General features: G+C 41.2%; 1 protein-coding gene across 6 annotated transcripts in view; it reads left to right on the forward strand.

Moving 5' to 3' along the window:
* Positions 1 to 23,163, forward strand: part of mst1 (macrophage stimulating 1) — a 172,146-nt gene that overhangs the window by 53,209 nt on the left and 95,774 nt on the right. For 4 of the 6 annotated variants that reach the window (XM_059944517.1, XM_059944522.1, XM_059944519.1 and 1 more), the window contains 2 exons: positions 13,786 to 13,918; positions 19,721 to 19,833. In XM_059944517.1, coding sequence (XP_059800500.1) covers positions 13,786 to 13,918; positions 19,721 to 19,833 — 246 coding nt within the window. Of the gene's footprint in view, positions 1 to 2,930; positions 3,040 to 13,785; positions 13,919 to 19,720; positions 19,834 to 23,163 lie in introns of those variants that run through there. The other 2 variants (XM_059944521.1, XM_059944523.1) reach the window with 2 other exon arrangements.

Here is a 23,163-nt window from a genome sequence, read left to right on the forward strand (position 1 = left end):
GTGCAAATGAATCCTTTACAAGCTAGATTTCATGGTCCTTATGAAATTGTGTCTAAAATCAATGATGTGGATTACGTGATAAAAACTCCAGATCGTAGAAGGTCAACCCAACTTTGCCATATAAATATGATAAAACCATATTATGAGAAACAATCTGATACTGTGACTGTTGTGGTTAATGATAATGAATTTGATTTAACTAGGAACATGATAAATGATTCATCTGAATTTCATTCTAAATCCAACATTGTTTCTGTCAGGTTACCAAATTCAACCATTCTGGAAAATATTGATGAGAAACTAGCACATTTACAGCCAGAGCAGAAACAGCAGATGAAGAAATTAATTTTTAAATATAAGGATTTGTTTCCAGAAGTTCCGAGAAGGACTACTATAGCTTCACATGATGTAGACGTTGGAGATGCCAAACCCATTAAACAACACCCATATAGGATGAACATAGAAAAGTGTGAACTTGCTGAGAAAGAAATTAAATATATGTTAGAGAATAATATTATTAGACCTTCTAACTCGAATTGGAGTTCACCCTGTGTTATGGTGCCAAAACCAGATGGTAGTATTAAGTTTTGTATGGACTATAGGAAGGTGAATGCTGTAATGAAAACAGATGCATATCCAATTCCTAGAGTAGATGATTGTGTAGATAAAGTTGGAAAAGCAAAGTTCCTTACAAAGATTGATTTATTGAAAGGGTATTGATGTGTTCCACTAACGGACAGAGGTAGAGAGATTTCTGCATTTGTAACTCCATCTGGGCTATATGAATATACTGTTCTTCCATTTGGGATGAAGAATGCCCCAGGTACTTTCCAGAGGGTGATTAACTCTGTGATTCAGGGATTGAAAGATACAGATGCTTATATTGATGATTTGGTGATAGGAAATGATACTTGGGAAGCACACATTATTGAGGTGGAGAAATTGTTTGAAAGGCTTTCAAAAGCTAACTTAACTATTTATTTAGCTAAGAGTGAATTCGGACATGCCACTGTGACTTACCTTGGTTATGTTGTGGGTCAAGGTAAGGTAGCTCCTGTTCAGGCAAAAGTTCGGGCAATTTTAGAGATTCCCAACCCAACGGGGAGAAAAACTTTCAGGAGATTCTTGTGAATGGTAGGAAATTATCGAAAATTTTGTAAGAATTTTGCTAATGTTGCCCTTCCATTAACTAACCTTTTGCAGAAGAATGTGAAGTTTGTGTGGACAGTGCCTTGTCAAGAAGCATTTGAAAAACTGAAAACTATGATATGTCAACAACCTGTGCTTAAGGCACCTGACTTTGAAAAACCTTTTTCATTGGCTGTGGATGCTAGTGATGAGGCTGCAGGAGCAGTATTAATGCAAAGGAATGTGGGTGATGAGGTTGATCATCCAGTAGCTTACTTTTCTAAGAAATTTAATAAGCATCAAAGAAACTATTCGACAATAGAGAAGGAATTGTTATCTCTTGTTTTAGCTTTAGAACATTTTGACGTATATGTTGATACAACTCAAAAACCACTTATCGTTTACACTGATCATAATCCATTAGTGTTTCTGAGTAAGATGAAAAACAAAAACAGAAGGTTATTAAATTGGAGTTTGATGTTACAAGAGTACAATATTGTGATGACTCATATTAAAGGTAAAGATAATGCAGTTGCTGATTGTCTATCTCGATGTTGAATGTACAATGTAATTTTTTTAATGGAGTTTTTTTTTACAATTGTAACACTCCTACTGTATTGTAAGTTGTAAGATGTTATATGATGATACTATGTATACTGTGTATGTTATAAAATTTATACATTTGTTTTTTTTCTTGTAAATAATTGTTAAAATTTTGTTCTTGACAGACCAAGTTTTTTTTGGAGGCAGGTATTACGTACCCGTGGGTATCTTGTACTTGTCATGTGACGGTGGTGTTGAAGCTATACTGGACTTAAGGTAGTGGTCTTGTGATGGTGGAGTGATGTCACTTTCCCACCAGTAGATGTCATGTGACAGGTTTTTTTTACAGGGTATAAAAGGGGGACCCCTCCCTGTGAGGAGGGGCAGTTTGTGGCTGGATTTGCCATTTTGACTCCATGCCACTGCGTGGTCCAATATTATGACACAGTTTGGTTGAAAGGTGGAGTTTTATTTAATGCCTAAAGTTTAAAAGGTCATTGCCAGCAGTTTCTTTATAATACTGCCAGTTAAAAATCAGTGGAGAGTGAAGATCAGAGATCGGGAGCTAAAAGATCGAGGAAAGTCGATTTCGACTGTGAAACAGGTTCGACCTTGTTTGATCCTCATTCGGAAGGAATTCGTTAGCTGTCCCTGTGGTAACCCCTATGAATAATAGCAGAAAGGGTTGGGTACAGTTTTGTAAAGAAAAGAAAAAAAGCCTTTAAGCTATTTCATTTTCATCTTCGTAAATTCTCTGGGAAAAGTATAGTTCGACTGGGAACCGCAACAACACGAGGTGAAAGAGAATTTAAATCATCTAAAAAGTCTCTCCTTTAATGGACTGTAAGCATTTTGAACTTTTGCAGTACTACTTTGAAGAACTGTTTTTGCAACATCGATTTAAGAACTGTTTCGCTTTATTCCTTTAAGAACTGTTTAAGCTGCCGCACAGCAGCTGATTTCCGGTTACGTTAGTGGTTTGTTTACTTTTGGGGGTTTGTTTTTCAGTGTTCAATAAATGTTTTATTTGTTATAAAAAAAACCCTGCCTCACTTATATATTTATTGTTGCTGAATCCATAACAATTGTCCTTGTTGTATCTAAGAGTTTTTAAATGACCCTAGTGCATCTACCTCTACCCAACCCTGGCAGCATGTCTCAGTTAATAAATAAACCACAGATAAATATTAGAGAAATGTCGCAAGGGAATTGTGAAAAGAGGCATTCGTTAATATCTCATTTCTAAGTCCAGTGTAAACAGCAGAGTATCAGTGTCCAGTGGGGCAGCCGCATCAATGATTGCTAAGCTGAACAAAATGAAGTCTCTGTATGTACTGATCTTCATTTTAAGCGACAAAGTTGTAGTTGGTAAGTAAGATATGGGTAACTGGCTTGCCCACAAAAGGCAGCAGGCAGTAGCAGATGGAGCATATTCTGCCTGCAGGTTGGAGATCAGCAGCGTACCACAAAGGGAAAGCAGTTTTAATGGGATCCCTGCTCTTAGTGATTTTTTATAGATGACTTGGATATCAGAGGTAGTTTCTTTTTACGCAGTAAGGGGTAGGTGCATGGAATGTGTTGCCAGGGGTGGTGGTAGAGGGACATTGAAGAGATTTTCAGATAGGTACATGGATGAAAGAAAAATGGAGGCTTATGTGTGGAGGGTAGGCTTACATTATTCAACACTGTGGGCTAATGAGCCCGTACTGTGCTATACTGTTCTCTTCAACTGATCAATGGATGTTTGATTCTGGTAAAGAGCAGTTAGACAACCATGCCGTGTTAACTTTTCTCTTTATATTGTGGATTTTAGCCCATATCTTATGGCAAAGTGATAATTTGCATTAGACGGTTTCACAATCATGTCTCTATAACACATAATGTAAAGACTTGGGTATTCTTTTTGGTGCTATCCTGCCTATGGAATTGAAAATCCAGTCAGAGGTTATTATCTGTGCAGGTTGGACGTGTTGATACCATTTGATACCACAGAGAACCTGACAAAGCCACACTACTTACTGTCATAGGACAACAGCAGCTCATAAAAAGTTAGGATCTATGAACCTTAGCTAGGTATCTGAAAGCATCCAGGAGAGAAGGGATGTCTCCATTAAAGTCTTACAGAGGATATTAATAATTCTCATTGCCCCCCCCCCCCCAATCTCTGGAAGCCACCAATCATTTTCCAGCAGGCTGTCCTAAAGAATGTGTATTGGAAGTTGCATGAAAAAAGGGATGGGAGGACAGATCCTCAGTTAGATTTTATACAGGATAAACTAGTGAGGGAGAAAATGGAGCATTATTGTTGACTTTGCTGGGTTTTTTTGCTACTATTCCACAAGACAGTGAATGAAGGAAAATGGTGTACTATACAGCTACTGAGAGAAAGTTGCTTTGAATGACACCTGTTTGTTTAAGGCCAGAGTCCATGTTATTTGTTGTCTTATGCTTGGTCAATCACAGTTTACTGTTGATTCGCATTTTCTGTCATCAGATGGAATGACTAATGTGTGTTTCTTGGATGCGAACTCTGGGTGAGAGGCAAAGGCTGCCAAAGTTCATGTAGCTTTCAAGCTATGCATGGAGTCAACACAAGTGCCATCTGTGAAGAACAACTTAATATTTATAAAACTTCTTTAACTTAGCAAAATCTGTCGAGACACAGGAACGATATAGGAAGATAATAGTCAGGTTCTACAGATTCTAAGGTGTGTTTTAAGGAAAAGAATGATATTGGAACTGATTCTTTGGGACATGGGACTTGATGAACTGTACTGGGAAAGACTGGGACCAATGTCCTTTCCAGTACTGTTGGGGAGGGTTGGATTTCAAGTTCCAGACATTTTGCAATCTATGCAAAATGAAGAATGTGAAACAGGATAGATACAAAGGAAAGAAAGGGAGAAGCAGAAGTGGAAGACAGAGAAATTAAGGGCAAAAAAAGAAAAATGGCCACGGTGCAAAATAATGCCAAGGCAATGAAGAATGTTAAAAATGCAAGCCTAATGGCTTTAAGGGTTAGTACTGGAAGCATACACAATAGGAGGATAAACGGGTATGTTATAAGAACTTAAGAAATAGGAGCAAGAGAAGACCATCGAGTCTGCTCCGCTATTCAATAAGATCATGGCTGATCTGTTTGTGGATTAAACTCTACCTACCTGCCTTTCCCCAGAACCCTTAATTTCCCTATTATGCAAACATCTAACTGTGTCTTAAATGCATTTAATGAGGTAGCCTCTGCTGTTTTGGTAGAATTTATACGCAAACTTCCGAACAATAGTCAAGACATGAGGTTCAGATTATAACTGGAGATAGAAAAGGCATGTAAAAAGGGCAATGTTATGATGGGTCTTGGTGGATCTCAATCTGCAGGTAGATTGGGAAAATCAGATTGGTGCTGGATCACAAGAGAAATCATTTGTCGAGTGTGTACAAGATGGCATTTTAGAACAGCCTGTAGTTGAGCTCACTGGGGAAAAGACAATTCTGGATTGAGTAGTAAACCAGATTTGATTAGGGAGCTTAAAGTAAAGGAAACCTTAGGAGGCAGTGATCATGATATGATCTAATTCACACTGCAGTTTGAGAAGGAGAAGCTACAATCAGATGTATTGGTATTACAGAGGAGTAAAAGGAACTACAGAGGCATGAGAGAGGGCTGGCTGAAGTTGATTTGAAGGGAACACTTACAGGGATGACAGCAGAGCAGCAATGGTTGGGGTTTCTGGGAGTAATTTAGAGGCAAAGTATCTGTTCATTCCAAAGAACAAGAAAAAGCATTCTAGAGGGAGTATTAGGCAACCATGGCTGACAAGGGAAGTCAAAGACAACATAAAAGCAAAAGAAATGCAAAAATTAGTAAGGAGCTAAAGGATTGGAAAGTCTTTAAAAAAACAACAATTTAGGGAGAGAAAGGATGAAATATGCAGGTAAGCTGGCCACTAATATAAAATAGAATATCAAAAGTATTTTCAGATATATTAAGAGTAAAAGAGAGGTGACAGTAGATAACAGACCACTGGAAAATGACACCAAAGAGGTAGTAATGGGTAACAAAAAAAATGGCAGATGAACTCGATAAGATTTCTTTTCTCAGTCCTCATCGTGGAAGATACCAGCAATATGCCAGAAATTCAAGAGTGTAAGGGGCATAAGTGAGTGCAGTCACTGCTGCTATATAGAAGGTTCTAGGGAAGCTGAATAAGTAAATAAGTCACCTGGACTAGAGGAACTACACCCCATGGTTCCGAAAGATTTAACTGAAGAGCTGTGGGGCATTAATAGCGATCTTTCAAGAATCACTAGATTTTAGAATGATTCCAATAGACTGAAAATCGCTTTTGTTACTCCACTCTTTAAAATGGGGGAGAGGTAGAGACAGTAAATTGTAGGTCAGTTAGCCTGACTTCAATGGTTGGCAAGATGTTAAGAGACCATTCTAAGGGATGGGGTTTCAAGGTACTTTGAGGCACATGATAAAATAGATTGAGTCAGCATGGTTTCCTTAAGGGAAAATCTTGCCTGACAAATCTGTTCGAATTTGTTGAAGAACTAACAAGCAGGATAGACAAAGGAGAGTCAGTGGATGTTGTTGCTTGGATTTCAGAAGGCCTTTGACAAGGTGCTGCACACGAGACTGCTAAAAAAAATAAGAACCATTGGTACTACAGGAAAGGTACTAGCATGGACAGTAGATTAGCTGACTGGCAGGAGGCAAAGAGTTGGAATAAAGGGGCCATTTCTCTTTGGCTACCTGTGTCTAGTGGTGTTCTGCAGGGTTTGGTGTTGGGTCCAATACTTCTCATATTATATGCTAATGATCTGGACGACGGAATTGATGGCTTTGTGGTCAAGTTTGTGGGTGGGTAGTGTAGAGGAAGCATGGAGTCTGCAGAAGTTCTTGGACAGATATGAAGAACAGGCAAGGAAGTGGCAGGTGGAATAGTGTAGAGAAGTGAATGGTCATGCACTTTGGTAGAAGGAATAAATGTGTGGACCATTTGCTAAACAGAGAGTGAATTCAGAAATGGCAGATGCAGAGGGACTTTGGAGTCTTAGTGCAGAATTCCCTAAAGGATAAAGGTTGAGTTGGTAGTAAGTTAGGCAAGTACAACATTAGCATTTATTTTGAGAAGACTAGAATATAAAAGCATGGATGTAACACTGAATCTTTATAAGGCATTGGTTAGACCCCATTTTGAGTATTGTGAGTAGGCTATGGCCCCTCATCTAAGGAAGGATGTGCAGGCATTTGAGAGGGTCAAGAGTAAGTTCACAAGAATGATCCTGAAATGAAAGGGTTGACATAGGAGGAGAGTTTGATGACTGTGGGATTGTACTCAATCGTGTTTAGAAGAATGAAGAGGGTTGCATTGAAACCTACCAAATATTGGAAGTCTAGATTGAGTGAATGTGGAGAAGATGTTTTCAGTGGTAAAAGAGTCTAGGACCAGAGGGAATACCTTCAGAATCCAAGGACATCTCTTTAGAACTGAGATGAGAAGGTATTTCTTTAGTCAGAGAGTGGTGAATCTGTGGAATTCATTGCCACAGATGGCTGTGGAGGCCAAGTCATTGGTTATACTTAAAGTGGAGATTGATAGGTTCTTGATTAGTAATGCTAACAAAGGTTATGGGGGGGGGGAGCAAAGCAAGAGAATGGGGTTGAGTGGGATAATAAATCAACCATGATGGAATGGTGGAGCAGACTCGATGGGTGAATGGCCTAACTCTATTCCTGTGTTGTCTTTCTCTGATATTGGTGTTCTCATCATTCCACTGAACTTGAAGGATTTTACAGAGACAACAGTGTTTTTATCAAAATGTATTAGGCAGGTTAGGGGCATGAAAAGGTGGAATATTAAAGGGAAGAAATAAAACAATTAGGCAGGAAGTTAGAACCTAATTATTAGAGATTCCAACTTTTGGACAGGATATTAACTGAGACCCCTTTAGATCTCTCAGGCCAGTGCTTTATTTTGAAGAAGACAACCTGAGGTGTCTCCAGCATCAATATTCATCCCTCCAACTAATTTGTTAAAAAAAATGCTCATTGCATCTTTGCTGTATGCCTGCAACATTTCCTACAATAAGTCAGTGATTAAACTTCAATATCTATGTGAGGTCACTGGGAAATAGGCTGAAGTCAGTACGGTTTCCTTAAGGGGAAATCTTGCCTGACAAATCTGTTGGAATTCTACCAGGTAGCATAAACAAAGGAGAATCAGTGAATGTTGTTAACTTGGATTTTCAGAAGATCTATGACAAGACGCTGCACATGAAACTGCTAAAAAAGATAAGGGCCTAATTCTTCTCTTGTGTCTTATGGTCTTAGGAGACCATAAGACATAGGAGAAGAATTAGGCCATTCAGCCCAATGAGTCTACTCTGTCATTCCATCATGGCTGATCCCAGATCCCGCTCAACTCCATTCACCTGCTTTCTCGCCATATCCTTTGATCCCCTGATCGATCAGGAAACGATCAACTTCCAGCTTAAATACACCCAAGAACTTGGCCTCCACCATAGTCTGTGGCAGAGCATTGCACAGATTTACTACACTCCGGCTGAAAAAAAATCCCTCCTTACTTCAGTTCTAAAGGATCACCTCTCAATTTTGAGGCTGTGTCCTCTAGTTCTGGATAGCCAAACCATAGGAAACATCCTCCACACATCCACCCTATCTAGTCCTTTCAACATTAGGTAGGCTTCAATGAGCTCCCCCGCCCCCCACATTACTCTAAATTCCAGTGAGTACAGGCCCAAAGCTGCCAAATGCTCCTCATCTGTTAACCCCTTCATTCCCGGATTAATCCTTGTGAACCTCCTCTGGACTCTCCAATGACAACACATCCTTTCTGAGATATTCTTCGTGTGGCTTGACTAGTATCTTATAAAGGCTCAGCATTATCTCCTTGCTTTTTTATTCTGTTCCCCTTGACATAAATGCCAACATTGCATTTGCCTTCTTTACCACAGACTCAACCTGTAAATTAACCTTCTGGGAGTTTTGCATAAGTCCCTCTGCACCACTGATGTTTGAACCTTCTCCCCATTTAGATAATAGTCTGCACTGTTGTTCCTTTTACCAAAATGCATTATCATACATTTCCCAACATTGTATTACATCTGCCACTTTTTTTGCCCATTCTTCCAATTAGTCAGAGTCCTGCTGCAATTGCATTCCTTCCTCAGCACTACCTACTCCTCCACCTATCTTTGTATCATATCATCCACAACAGTTGCCTATCCCTGCCATTTGAGAACTTCTTCCTCTGTGGGACATATCTATCCTGCATCTTGTGAACTATTCCCAGAAACTTCAGCCATCTCTACTCTGCTGTCATCCCCACCAGTATCCTCCTCCAATCCACCTGGGCAAGCTTCTCCCTCATGGCTTTGTAATTCACTTTAATCCATTGCAATATTGATTCATGTGAGCTATGCTTCTCTCTCACAAATGGCAGTATGAATTCAATCATGTTATGATCAATGTCTCCTAAGCATTCCTTTACATTAAACTCCCTAATAAGATCTGGGTTATTACACAGCACCCAATCTAAGATAGCCTTTACTTGAGTAAGCTCAAGCACAAGTTGCTCAAAAAAGCCATCTCGTAGGCATTCAACAAATTCTCTCCCATACGATCCGATACTGACCTGGTTTTTCCAATACAGAAATCCCCCATTACAATTGTGTTATTACCCTTATTATATGCCCTTTCCAGCTCCCTTTGTAATCTCAATTCCACATTTTGGCTACTATTTGGAGGCCTATATATGATTCCCATAATGGAAATTTTATTCTTAACAATTTCAAAGATTTAGCATTCTCTGACCCTATGTTATCACTTTCTGAAGATGTAATTCCATCTCTTATCAACAGGGCTACACCGCCACCTTGTCCTTTTGATTCAAAGTATATCCTCTGATGTTAAGTTCCCTTCTTATGGCCTTCCTTCAGCCATAACTCAGTGATTCCCACATCATCATACCAACCAAACTCTAATTGCGCCACAAGTTCATCCACCTTATTCCGAATGTTACACACATTTAAATACAGCACCTTCAGTCCTGCATTCTCTGCCTTTTTGAATTTTGCCTCTGTGGTACAATTTAACTCTTTGTCTGCATTTGTACCCAATCACATTGGCTTGTCCTTCTTTACATTCATGTTACACCCATCATCTACTTGTAAACCTGCTGGCTCATCCTCAGCTCTATCATCCTGGTTCCACCTCCCTGCCATATTAGTTTAAACCACTCCCAACTGCTCTAGTAAATCTGCCCACAAGAATATTGCTTCCCTTCGGATTCAATTGCAACCCATCCCTTTTGTACAGGTCCCACCTTCTCCTGAAGAGGTCCAAATTATCCAGAGATCTGAATCCCTGACCCCAGCTCCAATTCTTCAGCCACACATTTATCTGCTACCTTATACTATTTCTATCCTCACCGTTGCATGGCAGAGACAGCAATCCCGAAATTACTACCTTTGAGGTCCTGCTTCTCAGCTTCCTTCCTAACTCCCTATATTTTTTTTTCATGATCTCCTCCCTTTTTCTTCCTACATCGTTGGTACCAACATGTACCATGAATTCTGGCTGTGCACCTCCCACTTCAGGATATTGTGGGCGCGTCCAGAAGCATCTCGGACCCTGGCACCTAGGAGGCATGTTTCCTTTTTACGTCCACAGAGTCACCTTATCTGTCCCCCTGTCTATAGAGTCCCCTAGTACTCCTGCCATCCTCTTCAGTTCCCAACCCATTTGAGCCACAGGGCCAGACTCAGTGCCAGAGCCATGGCCGCTGTTGCTTCCCTCAGGTAGATCATCTCTCCCTCCCCCCCCCCACCCCATAGTAGTCTTCTGTAGCCTTGGGATGGCTACCTCTCTGTAGCTCCTGTCTATCACTGCTTCACTTTCCCTAACAAGCTGAAGGTCATCGAGCCGCAGTTCCAGTTTCCTAACACGGCCTCTAAGGAGCTGCAGCTCAATGCACCTGGCATAGATATGGCCATCAGGGAGGCTGGGAGTCTCCTGGAAAATTCCCCATCTGACACCCAGAACAGAACGCTGGCTCCGTAGACATTGTCTCTAGACTTAAATAAGAAGTAAAGAATGAACCTACCTACTTGCCTTGCTTCTGTCTGTTCTCGCAGATGCCTTGTTGAGCCAAAACCTTACTACTCTGACGACCATGATGACCGCTCTGCTAAGTGGTACCTTTCCTTTATAGAAACTGGTTTCCCCATCAAAAATCTTTGTCGGACCTGTGCGGGAATGCTCCAGTTGCTTCTGCGCAGTACTCCAATCAATGGGAAAGGCCCAATATCTGCTAATCCATCAGGAGCCAAAGAAGACAGCCTGTCTTGGGGTTGGAGGACTGTGTATGTTCATTGGTGGGTGGGAAAGAGGAATGGTGCTTGTTTTGACATTTAAAGAGGAGACTCTGCAGATGCTGGAAAGCCAGAGTGACACAGACAAATTACTAGAGGAACTCAATGGGTCACACAGCAAATATGGGAAGGAGTAAACTATTAACGTTCTGTTATAGAGCCTTCATCAGGACTGGAAAGGAAAGGCAAAATAAGCTAGAGTAAGAAGGTAGAAGGAGGGGAAACAGTACAAGTTAGAAGGTGATAAGTGAAGCAGGTGGATAGCAGAGAGGAGGTGAAGTGTGAAACTGGCAGATAATATGTGCAAAAGGTAAAGGGCAGAAGAAGAAGGAATTTCATAGGAGAGGAGAGTGGACCCTGGGAGAAAGGGAAGGAATAGGGAGGTGATACGCAGACGAGGAGAAGAAAAGAGGTAAGTGTGGAGCTAGAGTAGGGAATGGAAGAAGAAGGGAGGAGAGGGGAAAAATTACCAGAAGTTAGAAAAATCGATATTCATTCCATCAGGTTGGAGCTCACACAGACTGAATACTGTATCAGGTGTTGCTCCTCTAACCTGAAAATGGACTCAACGTGGAAATAGAAGAGGCCATGAACCGACGTGGCAGAATGGGAATGAGGATTGGAATTAAAATGGCTGGCCACCAGGAAATCCTGCTTGTTGTGGATGGAGCAAAGGTGCTTAACAAAGCGGTCTCCCAATATACGTCAGGTCTCACTGATGTAGAGGAAGCAATGGATACAGTAGGTGACTCCCAACAAACTTGCAGGGGAAGTGTTGCCCTGAATGGAGGTGTGGGAGGAGATAAATGGGCAGCTGCAGCACTTCTTCCACTTGCCAGTAAGTGGCAGGAGGGTGATTAATGGGAAGGGATGAATGGACTAGGGAATCATGGCGATCCTTACAGAAAATAGGAAGGTTTGGTGGTAGAATACCATGGAAGATGACAGAAGTTGTGGAGAATGATGTGGATGCTCACAGGGTGGTATGAAGAACTCCAACCCTATTAAGGCGGCGGAAAGATGGAATGAGTGCAGATGTCCAGGAAATAGAGAAAATGCAGGCATGGTGCCATCAATGGTGGAGGAAGGGAAACCCTGTACTTTGAAGAAGCAGGACATCTCTAATGTCCTGAAAAGGAAAGCTTCATCCTGTGAACAGATGTGGTGGAGACAAAGAAACTAAGAGAAGGGACTTTTACAGTAGACAAGGTGGAAAGAGGTATAATCAAGAAGGAGGGGACCATGGGAATTGGTAGGTTTATAAAAGATGTTGGTAGACAGTTTCACTCCAGAGATGGAGACAGAGAGATTGAGAAAGGGCAGGGTGGTGTCAGAAATGTACCAAGTGTATTTAAGGACAGGGTGGAAGCTGGAAGAAAAGTTGATGAAATTGACAAGCTCAGCATGGGTTCATGAAGCAGCACCAATGCAGTCATCGATGTAGTGGATGAAGAATTGGGGACCATTAGCAGTGAAAGCTTGGAACATGGGCTGTTCCACGTAGCCAACAAAAAGGCAGGCACAGGTGGGGGTCATGCAGGTGCCTATGACTACACGTTGGGTTTGGAGCTGAAAGAGAAATTGTTGAGTGTGATGATCAGTTCTACCAGACAGATGCAGGTGGTGATGGGGGGGGGGGGGGAGGAGTGGGGAAACTGGTTAGATTTATTGTCTAGAAAGAAGTATAGAGCTTTAAGATTTTCTTGATGGGGGTAGAAATGTTAATGTACTGGGCATCCATGGTGAAAATGAGGCAATCAGGGCCAGTAAACTACAAGTTATTGAAGACATCAAGAACATGTGAAGTGCCATGGATGTAGATGGGAAGGGACTGAACCAAGGGGGATAAAATGGAGTCAAGGTACGTGGACACGTTCAATGAGGCATTTGCTTGCAGAAGCAATGGGCCTACCCCAACAGTCAGGTTTATGGATCTTGGGTAGGAAGTAGAATAGAACAGTTTGGGTAAGAGAACTATGTGGTTGGTGACAGTGGATGGGAGCTCTCCAGAGTTGATGATGGTCCTGAGTGCAGTTCTTTGCAAGGGGTAAGTAAGAGGAGGTGTCTGAGAGTTGCCACCTGGCCTCAGCATGATAGGGGTCGATTTGCCACACCACAACAGCACCCCCTTTGTCTGCAGTTTGATGATAAGGTTGGGATTGCAGTGGACAGAAAGGAGGGCAGTGCACACAGACAGAGTGGATGGCAGTCTTATCCCACATTGTACCCAAATGCTATCAAATCTATGTGAACGTAGTGATCTTGTAGATAATACTTTAATTAATACTGTGGAGGCTTGGTCACAGTATATTTAAGATGGGACAATAGATTTTCTTGCTGTGAAGGGGATCACAATGGGATTAGTGTCAGAGAACAGTCCTGAGGCAAAAGTTCAGCTGAGATGTTATGAAATGGCAGAGCTGGCACAAGAACGGAATACATACTCCTGCTTAAATTCCTCATGCTCTTACAGTCACTGGACTGTAAATGGTCTTTTTTCACCTTTCATTTTCAGTGATGGATGAGTTTTTACGTTTTTTAGATATTGGCACTGCCAGCAGCCATTCTTTTTCACTGGTCCTGATGTCTGCATTACCTGTAATCTGAGATTAAAGGTGATTCCAATTTAGAGTGTTGATGTTTCTTTTCCCTTTCAGCCCTTGATGGGCAGGCAATTTCTGATAAGGCTGAAGAATAATATGTCCTCTTTTCCAGGACAGCGGAGTCCTCTGAATGACTACCACCGTTCCAAGGGAGTGCAGCTTCAGTTTGGATTGATTCGCATAGAGGCCGTGCCTATGTCCGAGGAAGAATGTGCACATCAATGTACCAGTGAGCTTCAGTGCAGGTACAACCCTCTCCAATTAACCAGTGTGTAGAGTCAGTCATAGAGCACTACTGCATAGACACAGGCCCTTCAGCCCATCTAGTCCATGCCGAACAATTATTCTACCTAGTCCCATCAACCCACTCCTGGACCATGGCCCTCCAGACTCTGCATCTATATACATACCACTTAAAAGTTGAAATCTAACCCACATCCACCACTTCCACTGGCAACTTGTTCCGCAATCTCTCCACCCTCTGAATGAAGAAGATTCCTCCTCAAGTTCCTATTAAATATTTATTTCACCTTTCACACTTAATTTATGACCTCTAGTACTAGTCCCACCCAACCTCAGTAGAAAAAAACCTGGTTGCATTTACCCTATTTATACCCTTCATAATTTTATATGCCTCTATCAAATCTCCCCTCATTCTGCTATGCTGCAGGGAATGATGTCCTAACCTATTCAAGCTTTACCCTATAACTCAAGCCCTTAGGTCCCAGTAACATCCTTGTAAAATTTCTCTGTACTCCATCAATCTTATTGGTGTATTTCCTGTAGGAAAGTGATCAAACCAGCACACAATACTCCAAATTAAGCTTCACCAATGTCTTATACAACTTCATAGTAATTTCCACACATTCTCTCTGTGACTCCCTTGTCCATTCGCCCTTCCCCACTGATCTCCCTCCTGAGACTTATCCAAGCAGCACAAGTGCTACAGCTGCCCACTCACCTCTCCCTCACCACCATTCAGGGACCCTTCATCTGCTGTATCCAGTGCTTCCAGTATGGCCTCCTCTATATTGGTGAGACCTGATGTAGATTGGGGGACTGCTTTATCAAGTGTCTTTTCTCCACCTGCAATGGGCAGGATTTCCTGGTGGACAACCATCTTAATTCCACTCCCTATTCCAATTTTAACATATCAGTTCATGGCCTCCTCCACTGCCATGATGAGGCCATTCTTAGGTTGGAGGAGCAACACCTCATATTCTGTCTGGGTAGCCTCCTTCCTGACAGCATGAACATCAATTTCTTTAACTTCTGGGAAATACCCCCCTCCCCTTTCTCCTTTTCCATTCCCCATTCTGGCTTCCCTCTTACCCCTTCTATTCTCCTCAACTGCCCATCACATCCCTCTGATGCCCTTCCTCCTTTCCTTCTCCCATAGTTTACTCTCCTTTCTTATCAGATTCTTTCTTCTTCAGCTCTTTTTCCACCTATCATCTCCCAGATTCTCACTTCAACCCCCCCATCCACCTACCATTCCCCTTTTTCACCTATCACCTGCCAGCTTCTCACTTCAACCCTTCTCCCCATCTACCTACCATTCTCCTTTTTCACATATCACCTGCCAGCTTGTGCTCCTTTGCCTCCCCACCTTCTTATTCTAGCATCTTCCCTTCCTTTCCAGTCCTTATGAAGGTTCACAGCCTATTTAAATGCTGCATGTTTAGTCTCCTCCATAGATACTGCCTGACCTGCCTAGTTCCTCCACTATTTTGCATGTGTTACTCAATGTAACATCCCAACTTTATTGCTTATTGTATAATAACCATATAACCATATATAACCATATAACAATCACAGCACGGAAACAGGCCATCTCGGCCCTCCTAGTCAATGCCGAACTCTTAATCTCACCTAGTCCCACCTACCCGCACTCAGCCCATAACCCTCCACTCCTTTCCTGTCCATATACCTATCCAATTTTACCTTAAATGACACAACTGAACTGGCCTCTACTACTTCTACAGGAAGCTCATTCCACACAGCTATCACTCTCTGAGTAAAGAAATACCCCCTCGTGTTTCCCTTAAACTTCTGCCCCCTAACTCTCAAATCATGTCCTCTCGTTTGAATCTCCCCTACTCTCAATGGAAACAGCCTATTCACGTCAACTCTATCTATCCCTCTCAAAATTTTAAATACCTCGATCAAATCCCCCCTCAACCTTCTACGCTCCAATGAATAGAGACATAACTTGTTCAACCTTTCTCTGTAACTTAAGTGCTGAAACCCAGGTAACATCCTAGTAAATCGTCTCTGCACTCTCTCTAATTTATTGATATCTTTCCTATAATTCGGTGACCAGAACTGTACACAATATTCCAAATTTGGCCTTACCAATGCCTTGTACAATTTTAACATAACATCCCAACTTCTGTACTCAATGCTCTGATTTATAAAGGCCAGCGTTCCAAAAGCCTGCTTCACCACCCTATCTACATGAGACTCCACCTTCAGGGAACTATGCACTGTTATTCCTAGATCTCTCTGTTCCTCTGCATTCCTCAATGCCCTACCATTTACCTTGTATGTTCTATTTGGATTATTCCTACCAAAATGTAGAACCTCACACTCCTCAGCATTAAACTCCATCTGCCAACGTTCAGCCCATTCTTCTAACCGGCATAAATCTCCCTGCAAGCTTTGAAAACCCACCTCATTATCCACAACACCTCCTACCTTAGTATCATCGGCATACTTACTAATCCAATTTACCACCCTATCATCCAGATCATTTATGTATATTACAAACAACATTGGGCCCAAAATAGATCCCTGAGGCACCCCGCTAGTCACCGGTCTCCATCCCAATAAACAATTATCCACCACTACTCTCTGGCATCTCCCATCTAGCCACTGTTGAATCCATTTTATTACTCCAGCATTAATACCTAACGACTGAACCTTCTTAACTAACCTTCCATGTGGAACTTTGTCAAAGGCCTTGCTGAAGTCCATATAGACTACATCCACTGCCTTACCCTCGTCAACATTTCTCGTAACTTCTTCAAAAAATTCAATAAGGTTTGTCAAACATAATAAAGTTTACTTTGTGATGAAAATAGTATCTCTGGAGACAGAGTTGAGTTTCCCACTTTTGGAATAGGGATTTCAATTTCTAGAGTTTGAGGCTTGGAGCTGACCTCTGAAGTGACAGGACCTCAGTTTGCAGCAGGTATACATCCCCTGACCTGGACAACTGTTTCAGCCTGTGAAGCTTTCATGTGGGTATACCTAGAGGAAGGGTGGGTGTGGGTTATGTTTGGCTACATAGGCTGCTGGGAATGGCACAGCTATTGCTGCCTGTGTTGCATGTTGAAAACTCAAACAGAATTAGAAACTTCTGAAAATGTAAAACCCTAAAGTCCTTTACACATCTTCCAACCTTGAGTTTTGCCCAAGATCTACAGGCCAATTTCTAACTGTCATGTGTTATTCACCCATTATTGCTTGCTGAATTACATGAGTTACTGGTGTGGCAATATTTTGAACTAGCTACTCATGCCCTCTTTTCAAAACAAAAGAAAGATAGGTCTTATTTCCTCATTGGTCTAACTATTCTCTTTCCTGCGATATCATGAGTTCATTAACTCTTTGAGATCTCTGGCCCAATGGCAATTCTTCTTTCCTTTTCACCAATACTGGTGGTGGTTTCTTTAACACCCAAAAACATAAAGAATGGAATTCCTTCTTTAACCTTCCCTCCCCTTTCTCTAATATCTCCTGATGTGATTTGATGACAGCTTATTGGTCTGAATGTGGGGCTAATAAAGGACAGACGTTATCTGATTGCACGGTAACTGCTTTGCGCGTGACTGCAAGAAACTGCAGAGAAATGAGGACATCACAAAAACCAACCTCCCCTTCATTTCTCACTGCCTCAGTAAAGCAGCCAGTATAATTAAAGACCCCCACCTCCCTGGACATTCTTTCTTCTCCCATCCTCCATTGGGTGAATGATACAAAAGCCTGAAAGCACATACCACAAGGCTCAAGGATGGTTTCTATCATGCTGTAATACAGTAAGACTACTAAATCGTTTCCTGATACCTGTTGGACTCCTGAGTTCACAATCTACCTCATTATACATTATTGTTTACCTGCACTGTACTTTCTCTCCAGCTGTTACAGGCATTCTACTTTGTTGTTATTTTACCTTGTACTATCCAAGTGCATTGTGTAATGATCTGATCGGTATGAACAGTGTGCAAGACAAGCCTTTCACCATATATTGGAATTCGGGACGATAATAAACCACTACCAATTCCAATGGAAAAGGAGATTTTTCAAAGGCTTTGATATCAGGGCCGTGAAGTGAGATGGATTAGATATGTCTTTCAAAGAACCGCCCAAAGCACTGTTAGTAGATGACCTCTGTGTTCTGAAACTACCTGAGATGTTTTACCATAAAGAGTGTCTCATCGGTATGTGGGTGCACTTTCAGTGGGATTGGTACATTGTGATAGTAAAGGCTCTGTTAATGTGAGGTTATCTCACCAATTCCATAAGAGCTCAATGAGAGGTCATGCAATCATAAGGCAGCCCACAAAAAAAGCTCAGAAGAGGAAAGCACAGTAGAAAAAAAAATTAACGTAACCTGTGGAAGAAAATTAAGCCTGAGAATTAAGGGTAAATAAGATCATGAGAATAGCAGGGTGAAAGCAGATGGGGTCTATCTACTCATACTAATTAGCAATAAATCCTGATAAAATGAAGAAATGATAACACACAGAAGTACTACGTCTTGTTGGTGATGAAGGACTGATAACACATGGATGTAGTAAGGAGGATCCCTTAGCCCTCAAGTCTACACGACTAATGACTTGGTTTCTTCTAATTAATGGGGAACTCATTGTGTACATGGGGACATTATGTCTAATCTTGTGTAAGGTATGGAAGCAGCCTGAACCTTGTCGATAAGGTCTAAGCAGGAACTCTAGACCCCTGAAAACTGCTGAACTGCTTGTATTTTAATCTATAAAAGGCCATGATTGTGCTCTCTTTAGCAGAGTCTCTTCATGGGCTCTCCATAATCACTTAATAAAGTAATTAAACTGAATACTGGGGTCTGGGTCTTTGTTTAAGTCTAGTTGGCAATAGTAAATTTCTCTGACTTGACCTTTCCATCCAGCGAGATCTTGTAGAATTCATTGCCACAGACAGCAGTGGAGGCCAAGTCACTGGGCATATTTAAAGCAGAGGTTGGTCAGTTCTTGATTAGTCATGGCATCAAAAGTTATGGGGAGAAGAAAGGAGAAAGGAGTTGAGATGGATAGTGAATGAGTCATGACGGAATTTGTGAAGAAACCCTCTTATCCATCCCACAATCTCTTTAATCTCTATTATCAGGCAGGAGGTACCATAGCATTAGGACAAGGACTGTTGGGATAGGAAACAGTTTCTTTCAGATAAATACTTTGTGGAGATTTGTGATATATATGATTAAATGATATATATGTACAATGTCTGAAATACATCTTATGGAAATGTTTGTTTGATGATGAACTTCAATAAAAAAAATACAAAAAAAAGGAACAGTTTCTTCTCCCAGGCTGTGAGACTATTGAACTCCCTGCCACCATGCAAGTCTCATTGTATATGAAGTGCCACTAGCATAATACTGTTTACCTTTTAACTAGTGTTGTAAGTGCATCTTATGCTAAATGTCAGTATCCTGGAATAAAATTATTTGTTAATTTATTTATGGTAATATTACTTTATGTGTTGAATGTGAGTTATATGTACTGTGTTGTGCACCTTGGTTCAGAGGAACTTTGTCTTGGTTGGCGGTATACATGCATATGATTGAATGACAATAAACTTGAACTCACATTTTGCATTTGGCATTACATAGAAAGAAAAGATTCACTGAAGTTCTTTAAGGAGGGATACTGCCACATCATCCAATCCAGTTTATTTATATCTACGGCCCTTTGAAATAGGCTAACATTCAGGGACAGTTTGGAATGTCAACAAGTACAGGCCTAGTGAATGAATAGTTTAAAAAAATACTCTCTTTTTCACTTTAGGTCCTTTAATTATGACTTGCAGAACAAGGAGTGCCAACTTCTGCCTTGGACCAGTCATACTGCAGGCACAGAGCGAAGAAGACACAACCATGTTGATCTGTATGAGAAGAAAGGTGGGACTTTTTTCCCCTCTTACAAAATATACATTTGTTTCCAGAAGGTGTGAGAATTGCAGTGAATTCCAAACTTGCCCATCCACCACCACATCTTGAATGAGAAATTACTTACTTATCCCTTGCCTATTCTGTCATGTTAGTATAACAAAATGAGCCTAGCCAATCTCTCTTCACTTACACTCCCCTACAGTGTCCACCATCCCATCCCCATGTTTGTTGACATGAATCAAAGAGCTATGAAAAAAATACTTTTGGAATAGCATTATCTAAATATAACTAAGCTGTTAGAAGCAAAAATAATTCCAGTTACATGTAAGTCAAATGTGGGTAACGTTAAAACCAAGTTTACAGTGAAATTGTAAGAAGAAGGTTTAACTGTTCATGATTAGCGAAGATTTGGTCACTGTCATGTCAGTCAACCTAAAACAGAACTACACATTAAAATAACATTCAAAATAGGGCAGCTGTCACAATTTTTTTAAACTATGGACAGTATTACTCAGAGAGCAGCCCAGGGAGTCTAGTGCTCACACATGTATTTTGTCCTTATTTCTCTTAATAATTTTAATCCTTTGATGTTGTAATTACCTCTGGCAATATTGTAAAATACTCACAATTTTACTGAACTCTTTTCACCTCACACAAGTAACATACATATTTCCTTTAACCTGTGCTGCAACTCATTTACAGTAACATGGGATGGGTGACCCTGCCTCTAGGGTTAATCTGGAATACTTTTGAAATATACTATGTCTGCATTCCACATGTTCATTAACATCCTCATCTGCTTTTTGTACAGTACTGTGTATCTTATACCAACACACAGTGCGAGGGAAACACTTCCTTAAAGCTTCTATTGGATTAGTTCAGGGTACATTTAAATCAACATATCACTCATCCCCTCTGCAGCCCTCCCCCCACTGTCGCCTTTGGTACTAGAGGGGGCCTCCGACTGTGGTAGGCACAGGCCTCACTGTGAATTCAGAAGGTGCCACTTGATGTAATTGTGCTTGTGATAGTCAGGGTTAGAGTAGGTAATAGTTATCTTGTCCATCCTCAGACTTTGGTGCCATTGCTTTCTCTTTAAACACCGAAGTACACACTGTTATCCTTTGATGTTCTTCTTCTGCCTTTCCCTTCTCTAACTTTTGTTTACTTTCTCTACTCTTTCTGCAGGATTCATCTAACCATCCATTTTTGTATTTCACCCTTCCTGCAAACAAACCCAGACTCCCTCACAGTTTATTCTCATTTCTCTTTTTCTGTTAATACCTCCTTCTGCAAGTACTCCAGATGTTCTGCATAAAACGTCTACATTCAAATTAATGTATGTGTTCAAATTCAAAGAAGCTATGCTCATCAAAGGCTTTTGTAGCCTGAGGTGACTGAAAACTATCCTTGCCCGGACATTACCTTAACTCTTGCCATGCTGCAACTTCTACACTCCAGAGCAGGGGGTCCCAACCTTTTTTATGCCATGGACCATAAAGCAAGGGGTCCATGGACTTCAGGTTGGGCACCTGTTCTAGAGGAACTATTTGTTAGCACCTGAAAAGAAACTTTGTGTGGAAGATCAGACAATGCATACATCCCTCCATTCCCCTCACAAGCAAAGATCTCTGAAAGATTAATTTAAAATTGCAAATGTGTCAACAAGCTGAACATAGGGATTCTGTCACCTAGTTTGTGACCTCTGGTCATAAATGTAGAAACACTGTATCAGATCCACCAAAATAAAAAAGGATGTGATAAAAGGTTTATTTGCCTCATAGTTGTTATTTTCTATGGGCTTCTCTTGATGGCTACTCTTGATAGCATGGATTCATAATAACGTGGGCTTCTCATGCCTGTTGTAAGTACTATACTGTATCCCTGCTGACAGGGGCAGTCTCATTATCCTGATACTTTTCCATCAGCTATGATACTTAAAGGGGTGAAGCAGAGTCAATTGATTCAATAGATACAATTATAAGAACTACTTCAACAGTATGATTGGAACTAGCAAGATGTTTCATAACCTTAAAGTCAGTCTGCAGCTATTGTCGTCAATACCTCTATGGAATCAGTTAATTCCAGAGGAAACATCATAAGATTTGTTTAAAGAATTACCTTCCTTTTCAAAATTGGAGTTTGCCTGTTTGTGGCTGAAAGGCAGTAACAGAATATTGCGCTCATCTCCAAGAAATGAAAGCAGTACAACGATATTTAAAGGCTGTGTTTAAAGGTGACCTGGTAATGGCTACAGAACTGGGGAAGCAGAGCAGTAACAAGTGCCTGACTACCCTTTAAGGATAACCCAGCATTAGAGTGAAGCCAGTGTGGTGACTGATGGACCATTGATTTTGAGAGTTTATTCTCCCTAAAAACCTTGTTGTAAAAATAAAGGGAACTAGTAAACTTAACCTGTGGCACCACAGCAATGATTCCCTCTCAGTGAGTAATATAGCAATGTCAGACTTAAAGTAATTTTTGCCTTTCTAATATTGAGGTTAGTGGTACTACATTGATTATCATACAGCACACAGGTATCCATGTTGGAATCCTCATTGTCTATCAGACAAAAGGCAGTACCTGCTTCTGGGCTTTGCTGAAGGGATGCTGTATGATCATGATCAGCTTGTGACCTGGAAGGGTTGGTTCATCGGTTCATCTGTTCTAACATACTTCACTGGAATAATATCCATCTAGGCTGTGAGCTAAGGTCTATTTCCCTACATCTTCTGAGCAGGCCTGACAGCCTAGACAAATACTGTTCCTCTGACTAGAACAGGTTTTTGGACCATATGCAAGAAATTGCTTCTACATCAGCCCATCCTCAACAGCCATGTTGCAGTGTGTAGATGATATGTTTGCCAAACCAAGCTCAGTAATCATCGAAACAGACTGCTTCAATGTACCAGCACAGCCTTTGACTAACAGCAGACAAGAGTGTCATAAAGTCATGCAGCGTGGAAATAGCTTGGGCTCAGCTTGTTCACGCTGACTACGTCCAGAGTGCAAGTCCCATCTATCTGCATTTGGCCGATAGTCCTCTAGGCTTCTCCTATGTATGCACTTGCTACATATGCGCAGGGCAAGTATGGCATGGAGTAGGAGGATTTAATGTATTTACCAAGTCAACTTGGGCCTGCTGAGATGAAGAAACATGTGTATTCAAAAGCCCACACCGAAACAGAGAGCCATCCATGCGTATGATTCACCACGTGATCTCTCGGCTACGTGTGTTCTTGCCACATCCAGTACGGTTCAGTACATAACTATATGGCTTTTCAAACATTGCTAATGTGCCCTTCTCAACCACTATTTCTGGCAGCTCATTCTGAATAT

This window comes from Hypanus sabinus, chromosome 19 (assembly GCF_030144855.1).
Source record: "Hypanus sabinus isolate sHypSab1 chromosome 19, sHypSab1.hap1, whole genome shotgun sequence".
Classification (NCBI taxonomy): domain Eukaryota; kingdom Metazoa; phylum Chordata; class Chondrichthyes; order Myliobatiformes; family Dasyatidae; genus Hypanus; species Hypanus sabinus.